This window comes from Pezoporus occidentalis, unplaced genomic scaffold (assembly GCF_034315485.1).
Source record: "Pezoporus occidentalis ecotype Australia unplaced genomic scaffold, CSIRO_AGI_Poc_V1 ctg174, whole genome shotgun sequence".
Classification (NCBI taxonomy): domain Eukaryota; kingdom Metazoa; phylum Chordata; class Aves; order Psittaciformes; family Psittacidae; genus Pezoporus; species Pezoporus occidentalis.
In genome coordinates, this window is record NW_026913576.1 from 132,307 (window position 1) to 148,295 (window position 15,989).

Below are 15,989 nucleotides of genomic sequence, written 5' to 3' on the forward strand. Positions count from 1 at the left end.
CCGTCTTTGCACTTTTAACTGGTCCTAGCATTCACAAAATACTCTCTCCACAAATAGATCTGGTCTTTAGAGTTAAGGAGTGGTCTCACTATATATTATTTAGTTATTTATTTAGTATGTTCCCTTCACCGTGCTTGATGTTTCTGCTGCTCTCTCACTGCCAGTCTCACCACCCCGTATGTGTGGGTTTAACCCAGGCAAGCTATGAGAGGCTCACACTGCCTCAGGGCCCCTGCCTCTCTGCTCTCCTCCTGGCAGGGCTCTCTCATCCCTGCTTCCCCATTGACAGTCTTCTTGGCTCTTTGTGTAGTCTTTGTGGTGCTTCTCAGGCACAAGATGCCACCAGCCTGGAATATCCGGAAGTGGCTTCCAGCTTTTCAGGAGAAAAAGGGAAAGCTGCAACGTGAGCAGCCATATGTGTAGATAGTCTCCCACATCTTGGACATGGGCCCATGACCTAGTGAGTTGTTGGAGAGAGTAGCAGAGAGGGGTGACTGACTAAATGGCCCTTGAGGAAGGGCATGCTGAAACCCTGCCGCACTCTCATAGGGATGATCACTGTGTAACAGAGAGGATAGAAATCCTGCCAGCAGTTCTACCAACAGAGTAAGGAAGTACAACAGAGGATAAAGAGCCACCAGTTTGACAGTCATGATGTCTTAGTATCAAACGGAAGGGATTATGTGAGATGCTACAGCTGACATTGTGCAGGGACTCCCAGTCCCTAATGTCCACATGACACATTTCCACTGGTATCCTGTAGCAGAGATTTTGGATGTGTCATAATGCTGGCAAAAGGGTATGTAACAGTCACCCTTGGCCATCTGACAGTTCTTGCTGTAATGTTTGCCTTGTGTGTTATACACACCTTCCAGCAAGGCGTTTAACACATTGTATGGACTCTTTTAGCACCCTTAGCTCCTTCTGTGGAAAGTCCACCATGCCAGATGGGCTTTTAACACTTGTTTTTGAGGTTTGATCAGCCATGTGGCAGTGAAAAACTCAATGTAAAAATCATTTGTCGTACAGAAAGTGTTGGTAACTCAGTGGCATGTTGAGTATTCTGAAAGAGAATTCCAGACCTCAGTACCACCACCTGAATACAGACATCACTGTAAGTGGAGCCCAGGCAAATTTAAATGAGGAAATGACAAGTGAGGATGATGGCCCATCTTAACAAATGACTGCAAAGAAGGAAAGACTGATTCCTCGCCGCTTGATGCCTTTCTGGAAGACATACTTTAGCCGAACAGTAGTTGAGTTTAGGTGAAACACGAGTTATTATACACAGTGTGTGGGAAGACAAATAACACCTGAGCTTGCTATAAATGAAAGCTGTCAGAGAAGAAAAAAGGAATAAAGGCTGTTTTTCACTTTCAGAGAAGTGAAATCCAGCAAATCAGAACACGATTAGCAACTGTATCAGTGATGCATGGGCCAGCTTAAAGTCATGCTTCCTCTTTCAGAGCTGTATTGGGTTCCCAGTCCTTGCAGGAATGAAAGTGGGTTTTGTGCTTCTGGTGCCTGCAGTTCCCAGAAGAGGCCAGTTTTCTTTCTTCTCCACTGAAATCAATGTGTTTGTTCTAGTTACTTCGGCCAGTGCTGATGTAGTTCCCCTTCATGTTGTTTCCCCTTGAATGTTCATGAGTTTTGGTGGTCTTGTGCAAAGAGCTTGTAAAGTGCTCCAGCATTGAAAGTACCACATAGGAAGCAGTTGAAATAATTTCTTCAGGAAGTGGAAAAGAGCATGGGGAAAGTAGCTGTTTTTGTTGGTTGTACAAAAATACAGAAAAACATACCTCTTTTTCTTTGGCAGTTAATAACAGGACGCACTCTTGCAACAGGTTACTTTCTGCAAAGTAGCCTGAGGCTCTGGTTGATGCTGGTGGACATTTGGCTTTGGCAAATTAAATTGGCATCTTTAAATGTAAAGGCACATCCTGACTGCTCTCCAGATACATTCATGATCTTCTCGTCTGCCAATGCTAGAGGTTTCTTGCCTTTCTGAGGAGGCTGGTGCTATTATTGAAGGGCTCTGATTCTTCTCGCCAGTCATTTTCTGTCAGTCCTGAGCAAGGAAGAGATGGGAAGGCTGCTTTTGAACGCTGCACCATGAATGCCTTTCTGTTACCATTTTAGTTTAGATCACGCAATGTCTCTTGTCACATTTGTGGTGCTTTGACCCACACTGCAGACCAGTCTTGGAGTAAGTGACCTGGATTATTTTCAGCTGAAATTAAATGGAAAAATGTGCTCCAGGAATGCAGCAGGTGCACTTAAATTTAAAGTAGGTATTCAAGTGAGTGAGAAGAGACCGTGTCAGGTTAGTCCAAAGCAGCCTTCCCCTCCAACCCCACAACATGTATATTGTTAACATGGGATCCAGCACCAACAGTTCTACTCTGTTCCTGATTGTCCCCACTCCTAGTGCACCCTGCTACTTCCCAGCATGGACCAGAGCTTTTGCCTGTTCTTCCATTCCCAGAGCTAGACAAAATGAGTCTTTGAATATATCTTGCTATGAGCAGTCCAAACTTGTCTGTAGGAGGTAGCTTCTAGGAGGTAGTGCATTTTAGCTTGTGTTGCTGTTGCACATCTCATTTGCTTTGAATTCTGAAATACTCAGGAGAGATGAAGGCCACCTCTATATCCACTTGCAAGTCAATAGTACTTAAGATCCTTTGATCATCCCAGACATAAGGATATTAAATCCCTTCCCAAGCACTCAATAGTTTATCATCTTCAGTGTGCAGAGAGCCAGTGTAAAACACTTAAAGTCCAGGTGAACTGTAAATAGGTCCACTGGTGTATGTGGGCTGTGGTGGTACATTCTTAGGACTGAAGACTGAACTGATCCTGAAGCTGAAGTCCACACGTATTTATAGTCATTACGTCAGTAATATGCTGTATTATTGAATTTAACAATAGAGTTCAACATTTTCTGGTTTTTAACCTTTAAAAGCCTCAATTACATTAGGATGTGGTAATCAAAGAGGTTGTTTTCCACTCGCCATCTTTTTGTAGGCTGTGGGCTGGGACTGCCAGGAGGACATCTGTGAAGTGTGCTTGGCTTTGTAAAGCAATCTTCCTCTTAATCCCCTGTGGCCTGTTTTGGGTCATGTACCAGATACAGGGTAAACCTACCTCATCACTGGGACCTTTGAAGCTGGATATGTCTTTGCTCAGGGGTGTGATGTGGCAGTCTGGCCTTATGACCAGGTCAGAGAGTTTAGTGAAAAGCTGCTACAGAATATAGTTGCTTGGGAAATTGTATGTCACCTGGAGTTGGAAGGAAATAGGCTAAATTGCAACAAATGCGAATGCATAGGAAACAAGCTATATTCCCATCGCCTGACAGAGTAACTTGTCTCACTGCACTGCACTCAACCCCTTCTGACTGTGCTGCAAAAAGATCCTGTGACTTTTTGCACTGTGCTCAGTTGTGGGATCTAATACTCACCCTGTCAACAGAATAAAATCTTTGGATTTTCAGGATGTTCATTAAAAGTAGGCAACTCCTCTAATAGTCTTTCCCCATGAATATGTATATGTGTGTCTGTTTGTAGGTATAAAAGTGCTAGCTAGTAAAGGAAATAAAAACAGAGCAAGAGATACGAACATTTATTATTGCCTGTAACCATTTATGCTGGCCATTTCCAAACTCATCTGCCAGAGCTAGAGAAAGATAATCCGATATGTGCTTAGCCAGGCTTGGAAGGCATCCAGTGGGCATGCACACACTGTCACTGTCTGCGTGAAAATTAGGCATACGAGACATATATTGGATGATACTGCTGATCTCAAAGCATGTAGCAGTTTCTATTGTATTAGCCACCTATATCCAACAAGGACAGACTGTTTTCCTGTTCCCTTTTGGAACTGTGGCAGGGTACAACATGAAGTCAGTGTCTTCCTCAGTTAGAGATTTCTGTGTGACTGAGTTTGTTCTTTGATGAGTTTTGCTCTCCTTTTTTTTGGTTGCTTTTGCTCTATTTCCCTTAGCCCAATTTCACATGAGATGCAATAGTGATAAATGTCATGGCTTAGGAAGCAACTGAGAGGACAGTATGACAGAAACAGCTTGACAGACAAAAGACAGGGAAAAAAAGGAGGCAAGCAGCTGTGCAGAGGTGAGGTTAGTGATAGGAAGGACTGACAGGGTAGGTGAAGTATGTTTTGTGGCTTGGCAACTGCAGTTTATTCTGTAAATTTTTCCCCATTCAGCTGTATGTGCTGTCACTGTGCTTTCTTATGACAGTTTCTCTTTTATGAGACTCAAGTGTCTCACTTTCTGAATAGGACAATTCCCAACATAGATTAGCCTCTGAATAATAGCATCTCTTAAGTTTGTGTCTGATGATTATGGGTCACCCTTCCTGTCCCAGCTTTGATTTATATCAAACCAGACAAAGCATCTGAGCACAGTGAGATTGAGCCCCTGGGTAGCACAGAAACTGAATCTTTAATTGCCCCTTAAACCAGTTCCCCAGGATGGGGTCAAGAGGTTGCTTAATGCCTGGAGAGCTAGGATTTCCCAGCAGTGAAGTGCTGCCACTTAAATGAGTTGGCATTTAGCAGTGCAGTCCTCAGGCTGCCACACCAAGTCTGTGGTAGCAGTGCAGCTGTGGGGCAATTGATAGGTGTCTGGACAATTTGCAGAGCAGAGATAAGCATGTTCATTCATTTAATTTCCTATGGGAGTCAGAGTTATGTGGCCAAATCCCACACATAATTATGAAGAAGTCATCTTGCACTTGTGTCATCGTTATTTCTCTGGTCAGCAATAAATGATACTTATTCATCGGATGGAAAACAAATTTTAAAAGTTAAGAATGAAAACAAGAGAAACCCAAAAGCCCAGGGCACATTTAACACTGGGTGGAAATGGAGCTATTTGTTCTTCCAAGCCAGGAACTAATGGGAAGCTACTGAGAATGTCAATATTGTGAGAATGATTTTTATTAGCCATCACAAAATCCCTCATTCTTCTCAATCCCATTATGAGTGGTGAATCTCCCTGCCACAGAACCATCATTTGCACTCACAGCTTATGTCTGTGCTTTTGTTATTATTTATTGTTTACATTATAGATAGGCCAAAATGGTTCTCCATTGTCGTAATGGCATTGTCATAATTGGTCCTGAATTCCCATGGAAATGCCCATCCCCTTTCATCAAGGATTGGGTGAACCTTGTGGGGAGCAAGTGCCTTCTCTGAGGCTGCAGAATCTTTAGCAGGCAGAAAGTACCTACCTGCAGTCAGATTTTTTCCCATGCTGCTCATCAGCATGGGAGTGTTTGGATGTGTATTTCTCTGCAACAAGGTATTGATACCCAGTGTGGACTGCCAATACCAACACAGTTTGCACAGTTCTCTAAAAGGGCCAGATGGATCTCCTGGCCAAATTTCTCCTGGGGAATGAAACTCTATCTACCCCAAATTCTCTCTACAGTTTCAGTTGAATATAATGCTGTTCACTTCCTGACCTAAATTGCTGCATTGTATCGCTGAACACTTAACTAGCTGCTGCCTTTCACCTCAGAGGTATGAGGCCTGTGGGGCTGAGCTAAGCAAAACCACCTCTGTGTTTTGGATAAGCAATTAGTGGAGTTTTCCAAATGCTTTGGGATCTATCTGGATGAAAGGTGCTGCATGAATGGGAGGCTGTGTTAGACAGGAAGGCAGATAGGTGGTTTGGCAGCCGGACAGGAATTTTGCAAGTAGCAGTGCTGACATTTCTTTTGTTTTTTTTCTGGTTACAGAGAAGGGGGTTGTCTCAGGGGCCTTACTTCAATGTATATGGAGAAAAAGGAGGCATGGAGCACCGCAGGTCTAGCCAGTTCTCTGAAGATCCGAGTGACTACGTCTTCAGTCATCTTCCACTACACTCCCAGCAACAGATCCGAGCACCCATCCCCATGATGCCTATCGGTGGTATCCAGATGGTCCATTCAGTACCAGTGGCCCTTTCAAGTTTACATTCTCCGTCCACTCTGGCCCTGCAGAGGGAGTGCTCTGAGGATAAGCAAAGAGGAACCGCAGAAATCCTTACAAAAGAATCGTATAGTATTTCTAAGCACCACGAGAAACGTACCTCTCCGCACAGCTTGCACCTCACCGCTCCCTCCAGTGCGCCCTCCTCTTCGCTGCAGTTGCTGGCGCAAAGCACGTCAGAGGACAGTGTTGTAGCTACCGAGAGGGAGCAGGAGGAGAACATACAGACTTGTACAAAAGCCATAGCCTCTCTGCGAATCGCCACAGAAGAAGCCGTTCTGCATGGGGCAGAGCAGCCTCACCAGAAACCCTTAGAAAGTGCACATTTTAGCATTAAACACTTTAGTGGATCTGAGCCGGGCCAGCCCTGTGCCTCAGCCACCCATCCTGACTTGCACGGTGGTGAACAGGACAGTTTTGGTACATCACAGACTGCATTAGCACATCCCACCTTTTACAGCAAGAGCTTTGTGGACGTCCGGCAGCTGGGCTTTCACAGCAGGAGCGACACCCCATCAAGCACACAGGAAAGAAAAGAGCTGTCATCTGAGAAGAGCAAGCCACATTGATCTGAGATGCATGGTGACTTTCACCCGTACATTTACCCCACTTCCTTCTTTTTTTTTTTTTTTCTAGAGATAGAAGTATTCAACTTTACAGCATGCCTGTTCTAAGTTACAGTAGTTTGCTATTATATATACTTTTGTTATATCAAAAGAATTAGATAAAATAACAAGTCATCATGAGCCTGACCAAAACTAAATTTGAAATTCTTATTGGGTCTGGTACTTTTAAATTGTACAGATGTTTGTGCCTTTTCTTTACTTTGCTTATATTCTTATAAGCATTTTTTTAGCAGTAATTTGTACATATTTTAGAATTTGTGTATCTGCTTTGTAATAAATGTAATTTCTTTCCTTTTTTGGACACTTGGATCTAAATGATGTAAAGCAAAACAGCATCAATATATGTGAGGTTGCACTAAAACATATTTTTATATGATTAAAACTGAACAGCTTTTATGTACAGCTCTGATTCTGTAATACTAATATTTATTTACTTTGTTTCATAAATTGTAAATTTTTTTCTTAATGTTGTGAATTGCTTTTCTATGTGAAGCATGGGATTTACTGTTGCGTAATTAGAACAAAATGTATATTGTAAAACAAGATATTTAAACTAGAGTATCTTATCTTATTCTGCACTTATGCATTAGTTAAAAAAAAAAAAAAGATAAAGGATGTATCAGTCAGTTCTTAACTCTTGTAATTTTTTTTTGTCTCGTTTGCCGGATTGACTATAACTTAAGTGCTGATTGTGATTTTAAACTGATAGTACCGTAAAGCATTAAAGTAAAACAATGTGCTATTGTGAGTTTTTTCAAAGCTTTATAAAACAGTTATATATATATTAAAAGTATTTGGTCTTATGTGAACATGTTGATCTATATATTCCTTTAAAAAGCTATGGGAAAACATTCCACCCCATGTAAATACGTGCATCACTGGTGCTGTCTGTCTAACTCACCAGGACAGGCAAGGTTTGCTGTGCTGCCAGGCACGGGGCCAGGGCACTGCTGACTGCCAGGAAGAAGAGTCCAGCAGCAGGGTGGCGAGGTCCGTATGGCCGCATGGGGCTGGGTGAGGAGCCGGCCCGCTGGCTGGACAAGCGGCATCCCGCCGAGCCCCAGCAGTCCCCTGCTCGCCAGGGCTGACTGTGGGGAGTAGCTGTCATTCAGAGCTGCCCTGAAGTGTCAGAGAGGGGTTGGAGTGGGGAGAAAAGGCGTTTGCTTGCACTTGAACACCACAGCTGGTCACTCCCTACAGCGGTGCCTGAGTCAGCTTCAAGGGAAGCTCCCATCCTATCCCACTGATGGAGGACCATGGCCCTGCTGGTGAGGCAGAGAGCTCCACCACCCTGTCTCTTGGAGGAGTGGGATTCACAGGCAAGAAAGTCGCAGTCTTCCAGAGCAGGGTGTCCATCTGGATTGGGCTTGCTCCAGGGGAAAGTCAGGTGGAGCCCAGGCTTGTGTTTGAACACATGTGGTGGGTTACCACTACCACCAGCAGCATGCGTGCGTGCACACATGCACGCACTCAGACACACACACACACGGAGATGAAAGAAACCCAACGACCTGGATTATATTTTGTGCTATTTAGTGGATTATAAATCTGTGAAACCAAGTTTGTATATTGACTTACAATACATTTAAGGAGTGTTCTTTAAAAAGAAATAAATATACAGTTACATGCATGAGGTGTCTAGTCTTCATGTGTTCTTTGAGTTTTCCAAGTTTATTGGCCTTCCAGTATATTGTAAGAGCCTTTTTATTCCCAAGTGTTGCTTTCCTGCACAAGAAGAGCCCTTAAGAATGTGGGCAGCAGCAAAAAAATATGGATCCTATTTTGTCCTCCTCAGATATTATCAAACTAGACCAGTTTATTTCTTCAATAATACCATGTGGGGGGAGAACCACAGCTGCTATGTTGTCGTAATACTAGCATGATGTCTTATGACTAGTGTAATACCATAGTGGACAGTGACTGCTTCTAACCATTAAAGGTTAGTTTCTCATACCCATTGCAGTGTTCCTACCTTTATTTCAGATCAATATGGTAACCTTGCCAAGATAAGTGTATGACAGAGAGCTGGCTCATCTCAGGCTGGGGAGAGGAGAAGCAGTATATGTAGTTGGAGGTCAGCTGCTTGTTGGATCATGCATCCATTAAAAAAAAAGTCAATTATAAATTTTAAATAAATAAGCCTTATATGGTAAAAGCTTGTCTCTTCTCCTTGGCTGCCTGGCTGTATTGAGAACAAAATGCTCTGCACAATGATCAGCTAATCAGGTAATCACAGATATTTTATTAAAAGGGAATCAAGCAACCCCTGATGGTAAATGCTCTATTAACATTGCCTTTATAAGCAACCCCCTTACAATGGGAGTTATCTTTGGCTTGTCTGATTATTTTAATTAATTTGCAGCTGCAATTTACCATCCACCTTTTCAGCCTTAGGGCACTATTTTTTTTTTTAATAATCATTGAGCAAGTATCACTGAAATTGCATGTGATACTTTTGGGTTACAATGGAACAACCCTAAAGAGGTTCCAGGTTCTTCACTTACAAACATAATTGTATTTTCTTAATGAGTTCATATTTATACAATGCTGTGAAAAAAGCATATCCTCATACAAGGCCTAGTCAGCAGTAATGACCACTTTTCATGCTTTGGGAAGGGTGTGGAGGAGGAAGGCAAACGCATCTCACAAAATCGTCCCAGGCATGAGCAGTTTTTGGACCCAACATAGCAGCTAGAGCAACCAGGACTGGGGAGGGGAGGCGGGCAGATAATTTCCTGACCTCTCTGCCTGCTCTTCCCAGTGGAGCCTGCCCAGAGCCATCAGCTGTAGCGACGGCATGGGGTTGTGTTCGTGCTGAGCTGACACTCTGTATGTACCTCAAGCCTATGGGCTCAAGCTAAGGGCTGTGGGAATGCAGCTGCACGGCTCCTGGATGGGGGCTGTTGTTCTCTGACGGTGATGGGGTGGGGGTTCTTCCAAGATACGTGGTGCAGTGGGTGCACATAGGTCTGATGGGATCAAGAAGAGTTAACTCGGGTCTCTGATGTAAAAGTAATGCGTTTTTAAAAGGGATGAAAGGAAGAGATTTAACAGGGCGCTCTAGAAAACTGCAGCATCAAATGAGAGTTTTTATATGCAGTGTGCTATAGAATTTCTAAGTCAGGAATATAATTACCTATTATATTGTTCAAGGAGGTTGTAATTTTCTATGAAGATCCATATGTCTTTTCTGTAAAGCACAAGGGAAATACAGATGCTCTGGCAAGCTCTCTTTATTCCCTTCTCACAGAATACTGTCACCAGAGTCACTTCAGGATTTATTTGCGTCAGCAAAACAGCAAACATATTGGTCTCATATAACTGCCTGCACAATCCTCTTACGAAGCTTTAGATTCTGACTCAGGGTAGTAACTCCTTCGCATGTTAAATACCTTTATGTGGACTTCTCTGCTGCAGGACGCATTGCCAGCAGTGGATAAGAAATAGCACCAATAAAGGACATCATTAGCTAGAACAGACCCAAACGGAGTCAAGTGACTTAAATACAAAAATTTCAGCCCAAGAATTCTGCAGTGAGCGCCTGTTTAGCCCCAGTGGCACCTAGAATTACAAGATGCCTTCTTGTGTTGAGGCCGTCTCCTGCTTTCGGGCATGATCTGAACTTCTCTCCCTGTCATTGCTTCTTGCCTTTTGGCCCTCTCAACCTTGACCTGGACACCAGAAACTATGTATTTCTTAGCCTAGATCCTCAAAGGGACCTATCCTGCTGAGTGGGTCTTTGAAAATACCTGACGTGATGAAATGTGCCTCCCTGATAAATTATAATTCTGGCAAGTGCTGTCACCACCTCTAATAGATTAGCCTAATGACTTAGTCTCCCTCCCTGGTTATCTAATGAAACCTCCTACATCTGTGTTAAAACTGGCTAGATAAACATCTCCAGTCTTCTAGGAGGGGGCCCTAAGTACACCGCGAGGAGCAGAAGTCTTTTCTTTCCTACTGAAGTTCTACTACTGTGAAACAAAAAACTCAAGATGCACTGGGCCATCAAGATTGTAGCCTAGTGTCCCCAAGAAGAAAAGCTCTTTGGATGTGCCCTGCTCAGTAGGGAGAGAGCCATCTGGAAGGACAGTGAGCAGAGTGGTGTGACAGAGACTTTGAGGGACAAGGACTGAGCTTAAACACTGTCCTGCCTTTGACAGCTTGGGGAGCATGGTTTCAAACATGCTTCCTACGTAGCATCCAGCTCCATTCTGAGCTGGCTGACTCTCCCATGCTGAAGGAGGGGGGCCAGGTGACAAGATTTATAGTTTCGGGTTTCAGAGTGAGGACCAAGCCCCAAAAGTTAGGTGCTGCAGTGCCTGAATACATTATTGGGTTTTGCCCTAAATAGCTCAGGGAGAACAAGCCTTATTGATTTATTCCATAGCACAGTAGAACAAGTCAATGGGAGTTATCCTTTTAAGTCATTTAGCCACCCCTGAAAATCCCAATCAATATTTTCTAAAGAATGTCCTTAAAGTAAATCCAGGATATTCAATGCAAAACCTGCACAGCATATCATATATTTAAGTCTGGCCTCTATTTCTTTTTCTTTTTGAAATTAAATTGCCTGCATGAAAAAAATCATCAGTCTGTATACTAATTGAGTTTATTCTACGATGATGTCCCTGTGCCTTTTTCTCATACAAAGGTTACATACACTAAACACAGACCTGAACATCCGCTTACTATAGACACAGTTTTATATGAAAGTGCTGGATAGTTTGACTTGTTCTGCAATTATTCTTGGGGACTTTGCATATGCTAAAGTGTCTGTGCTATCTTTAATATATTCCTGCTTTTAACTGGATTCGGTATTACTGATAGCACCAGGAGTGTGGGAAACAGCTTTCACTGTGAAACACTTGGCTGTTGCCCCGTGTGATGCCTACATGAGCTATAATAAGCTGACTTCTTGTTTGTACATAAGTCTTTTCCAAATGGTGGTGCTTGGTGAGGAAAACTCTTTTTAAGGGTTTCTTTAATTTGTGATTATAGAGGTAACCTGTACATATGGTTCATATGTGTAGAGAACTTTATTGGGAATGTGACTGAATTTAAGTGAAAGAGAAATGTCTCTGTCTACAAGATAAACTTGATCTGGACCACTGTGGAGGTAGGGCTGGATTAAACTCATCCGTGGGAGCAGGCCCCTGTAAGACCATGAACCACTGGCATCTCCATAAAGGATGAACTGGCATTCAGGGACTGCTGGCTTTCCATTCTGGCAAGTGGCAGCACACGGTGCCTTGCCTGAAGCTTTAAGAAACACAAGGGCCTCCTACTGCTCTGTGCATTGCTGTATACTGTAAAATATACAAGCAAGCTTTGCACCCAATGCAGCATCCGTGGGAGCAGGCCCCTGTAAGACCATGAACCACTGGCATCTCCATAAAGGATGAACTGGCATTCAGGGACTGCTGGCTTTCCATTCTGGCAAGTGGCAGCACACGGTGCCTTGCCTGAAGCTTTAAGAAACACAAGGGCCTCCTACTGCTCTGTGCATTGCTGTATACTGTAAAATATACAAGCAAGCTTTGCACCCAATGCAACCAAGCCAGCTCCAGTGGTGCCAGTGCACCTCTGCTGTAGAGCAGCCAAGGGCCTCCGGGAGCCTAACACCTCTGAGGTCTGTTCAAGCATACAAATAGCCCTCAAGGTCTTGGCTGTTCACAGGCTGGACTACAAGCTGATGGGAGCAGTGGTAGAAGAAAACAACAGGTTTTTTTGAAAACCAGTAAAAATTTCTGCTCTACTGAGTTTCCCTGCTTTTCTGCATTGTATGAATATTGATTCTGAAGCTGACATGACGAGGGGAGCTTGATTAGCAGCAGGCTTAATCAAAACCAAAACAATATTAGCACATAAACTGCCTTTTCGCGTTCTTTCCTCGTGAGTGACATCTCTTAACTGACAGGAGTATTGCTAAGCAAAGCAGCCAGGATGAATATGCATGGTGGTGCACAGCCCCATGAATGCCCAGCAAGGTGGAGAAAAACAGTGGAGGCAGATCCGACTCTGTACTGGAGAACAGCATTTTCTTTCCCTCTCCCCTGCCAGGATATAAGAGGCTGACACCATGCCATAGAAACTAATGGAGTTTCCACATTCACTGTAACAGCAGGAGATGCAGTCTTTGAAGGCTTGTTTCCATGAGGTGATGAGAAATCTCGCTGTTAAAGTTGCAGAGATGCCAGAGTACTTGGCATTTTGCCTTTTCAACTTTTTTCAATCCCATCTGCTCCTAGAGAAGCAAAGGTCTTTGCCTGGTTCAGCTGCAGTCTGCTGGCGCAGGGGGCTACGGTGGGGGGCAGCTCCAGGCCATAGAAGGAGCTGATCCCTGAATATTCTCAGTACTAGTGTAAATGCACTGAATCCTCTGGGCATATTAGCACTGGCCCTCTAAACAGTGTTATTGTATATTCTGCAAAGCAAATGAAGGCTTGGGAGAGGACCTGTGTGCTTATTCTCCTCAACAGACGTGCACTTGTAATCTCCAAAGGGTTACTTAGGAAGAGTGACTGTTTGAAAAGCCAGTCTTTCTGAAGAGCTGGACTCTTGGACTGAGGCACTCAGATGAAGTGGTCAGGAGTTTCTGAAAGTGCTGAGCACTTGTTCTCACTAGAAACTGCTGGATTCTGGGCGCAATGTGAAAATCTGGCCCTTAAAAACTTCTTAATGGCTAACTTAATGATGCCTGGCACTTCACTTCCATTTGTTGTTTCTTGCAATCTTTCTTCCCTCCACAACATCCATATTTAGCCAGAAAGATAGAAGGAAAAAAGCAAATTAATGAAACAATAAGCAAACATTTATGGCTGAAATAGCCTTTTTACTGCCAGGAAAAGTGAAAATGATAAAGCAGAGGTTTTGACCAGTTTTGTGACAAAGTTTTTCCTCTCTGTTTCATATTTCTTGATGTCATTTTAACTTCTGGGACTGGCACAGAGAGACATATTGGACTCATCTTAAATCTTTCAGGAGTTTTCTTTGGATGTTCAGTAGAGAGGGGGGCTTTTAACTGGGGGAAACAAAAGGCACGGTGTACTGCAGGGAGCAGTCTTTCTCTGACAGAAGATGAGCTAAATAGTCTAATATCTTTTTTTATCTGTATTTCCTCTGGCCCTACTGTGACCAGGAGGGATTCAGATCCAGCTGATCTCTCAGGGTGGGGGGTGATTGGGTGACATTATAATCTGAGCCCTGCTGCCTGCTGCATCAATTAACACAGGCAGCAGGAAGAAGCTGAGGGGGATAACACCCCTGTGGTGTTACCCCTGCTCTGCGGGATCCCGTGAAACATTTTTGCTGGCTCTCTGCAGAGCTGGATCTTTGCCAGGCTGTGAGAGCAAAGGATCAGCCACTGTCTAGAGCATTGCCCTGCGCTAACCCGCTGGATTTCCATGCAGAAATCCAAGTGAGAGTTAATGCTGCTTTAGCCAGCCTAAGCCTTGGCTGGGCTTGCTCTCTGCTGCTGTGCAGCCATGTGTTGCCTTGGCCATTGCCAAGGAAAGACATTCATGGGGTAACATTGGCTGGGAGGCTCAGGGTCTCAGCCTGGTGGGACAGGGTAGAGGGACTGGGGTGGGCTCCATTCCTGAGGGTTGCACTGCTGAAGGCTGCTCTGGCCAGTCAGTGTCCCGCAAGCTCCCAAAAAGTACTTGGAAATTCTGTATCCTGGAGCTTGCAAAGTTTCCTGGCTCCTGCAGTCTGATTTTCCAGGAAAGGGGACAAGATAAACCCTCCAATGGTTCAGTTTGCTGTTTTTCTTAAAGTATTCAAAACAATGCCAACAGTGTCAAACATTACCCCTCCCCGGGGGAATAGGAGATAGGAGCCAAAAATGTGTTGTCACAATGCTCATTACCTGAGAATTTAATTAAATTAAAAAGGCAGTGAAGAAGAAAGTGTCTGTTTTAAATAGGAAGGATAGTCTCTTCTTCCCCTCCCAACTTTGGCCTGGTAGTTTCAGAAACACCAGTAGTGACAATGATTTAGTCATCTGTATTCTGTGGGCTTTAAGGCGATGCCAGCTCCTGATTTTGTACAAAGGTCTCTTGATAAACTACCTATTTCAGCAGGAATGACTGTTGTCAACTTGATGTTCGAGGTGTTAAAATCACCAGTGTCATAAGGTGGGTTGACCCTGGCTAGATACCAGGTGCCACCAAAGCTGCTCTACCACTCACCTCTTCAACTGGACAGTGGAGAGAAAATAGAGCGGCTCCTGGGTCAAGATAAGGACAGGGAGAGATCATTCACCAGCTACCATCATGAGCAAAACAGACTTGAGTTGGGGAAAATAGTTTAATTTATTACCAACAGAGTAGACTAGTGAGAAACCAAATCTTAAAAACACCTTGACCCACCCCTCTCTTCTTCCCAGGCTTCAATTACTCTTCCCAGAATTCAATTACTCTTGAATTCTCTGTCAAAGAGAATTCTCCACAAACTTCTCCAACATGGGTACTTCCCACAGGCTGCAGTTCTTCATGAACTGCTCCAGCGTGGGTCCCTTCCATGGGGTGCAGCCCTTCAGGACCAAACTGCTCCAGTGCAGATCCCCTGCAGGGTCACCAGTCTTGCAGCAAACCTCTTCCAGTGTGGGCTCATCTCTCCATGGGGTCACAGATCCTGCCAGGACCCTGCTCCAGCCTGGGCTTCCCATAGGGTCACAGCCTCCTACAGGCACCCCCTTGCTCTGGTGTGGGGTCCCCCACAGGCTGCAGGTGGAGATCTGCTCCAGCATGGACCTCCATGGGCTGGAGGAGCACAGCCTGCCTCACCATGGTCTGCACTACGGGCTGCAGGGGAATCTCTGCTCTGGTGCCTGGAGCACCTCCTCCTCTCCTTCCTCACTGACCTTGTCTGCAAGGCTGTTGCTCTCACATATTCTCACTCCTCTTTGACTGCAGGCTTTTTTCCCCTTTCTTAACTATGTTATCCCAGAGGTGCTACCACCATTGCTAATGGAATCAGCCTTGGCCAGCAGTGGGTCTGTCTTGGAGCTGGCTGGCATTAGCTTCATTGGACACACAGGAAACTTCCAGCAGCTTCTCACAGAAGTCAGTCCTCCAGCCCCCTGCTACCAAAACTTGGCCTGGCAAGCCCAATACGTGTCACAGTATTCTAAATAGGTGATGCAAAAAGTGATCCAAGGAGAAAAGCTCAGAGGGTGTAAAGTTTCCCCAAAATTTACCATCATTCAAATGCCACAGGATCTGCAGCAAAATGAAGGCTGAGGCAGGGGGACAGGAAACCTTCCTGTATTATAACAAATAAAAATGCTACAATAGAGTTTGAAGGTGCAAATCAGGCTATAACAAAACATGAGTGCGCAGGCTTTCAACACCAAAATGACTTACT

The 15,989-nt window shown here is 44.3% G+C and overlaps 1 protein-coding gene across 13 annotated transcripts in view; it reads left to right on the forward strand.

Moving 5' to 3' along the window:
- Positions 1-8,250, forward strand: part of HIVEP2 (HIVEP zinc finger 2) — a 140,550-nt gene extending 132,300 nt beyond the window's left edge. For all 13 annotated transcript variants that reach the window (XM_062614256.1, XM_062614255.1, XM_062614262.1 and 10 more), the window contains one exon: positions 5,763-8,250. In XM_062614256.1, the coding sequence (XP_062470240.1) occupies positions 5,763-6,563 (801 nt within the window). In that variant the 3' untranslated portion in view covers positions 6,564-8,250. The remainder of the gene's footprint in view (positions 1-5,762) is intronic.
- The last annotated feature ends 7,739 nt before the right edge of the window (positions 8,251-15,989 follow it).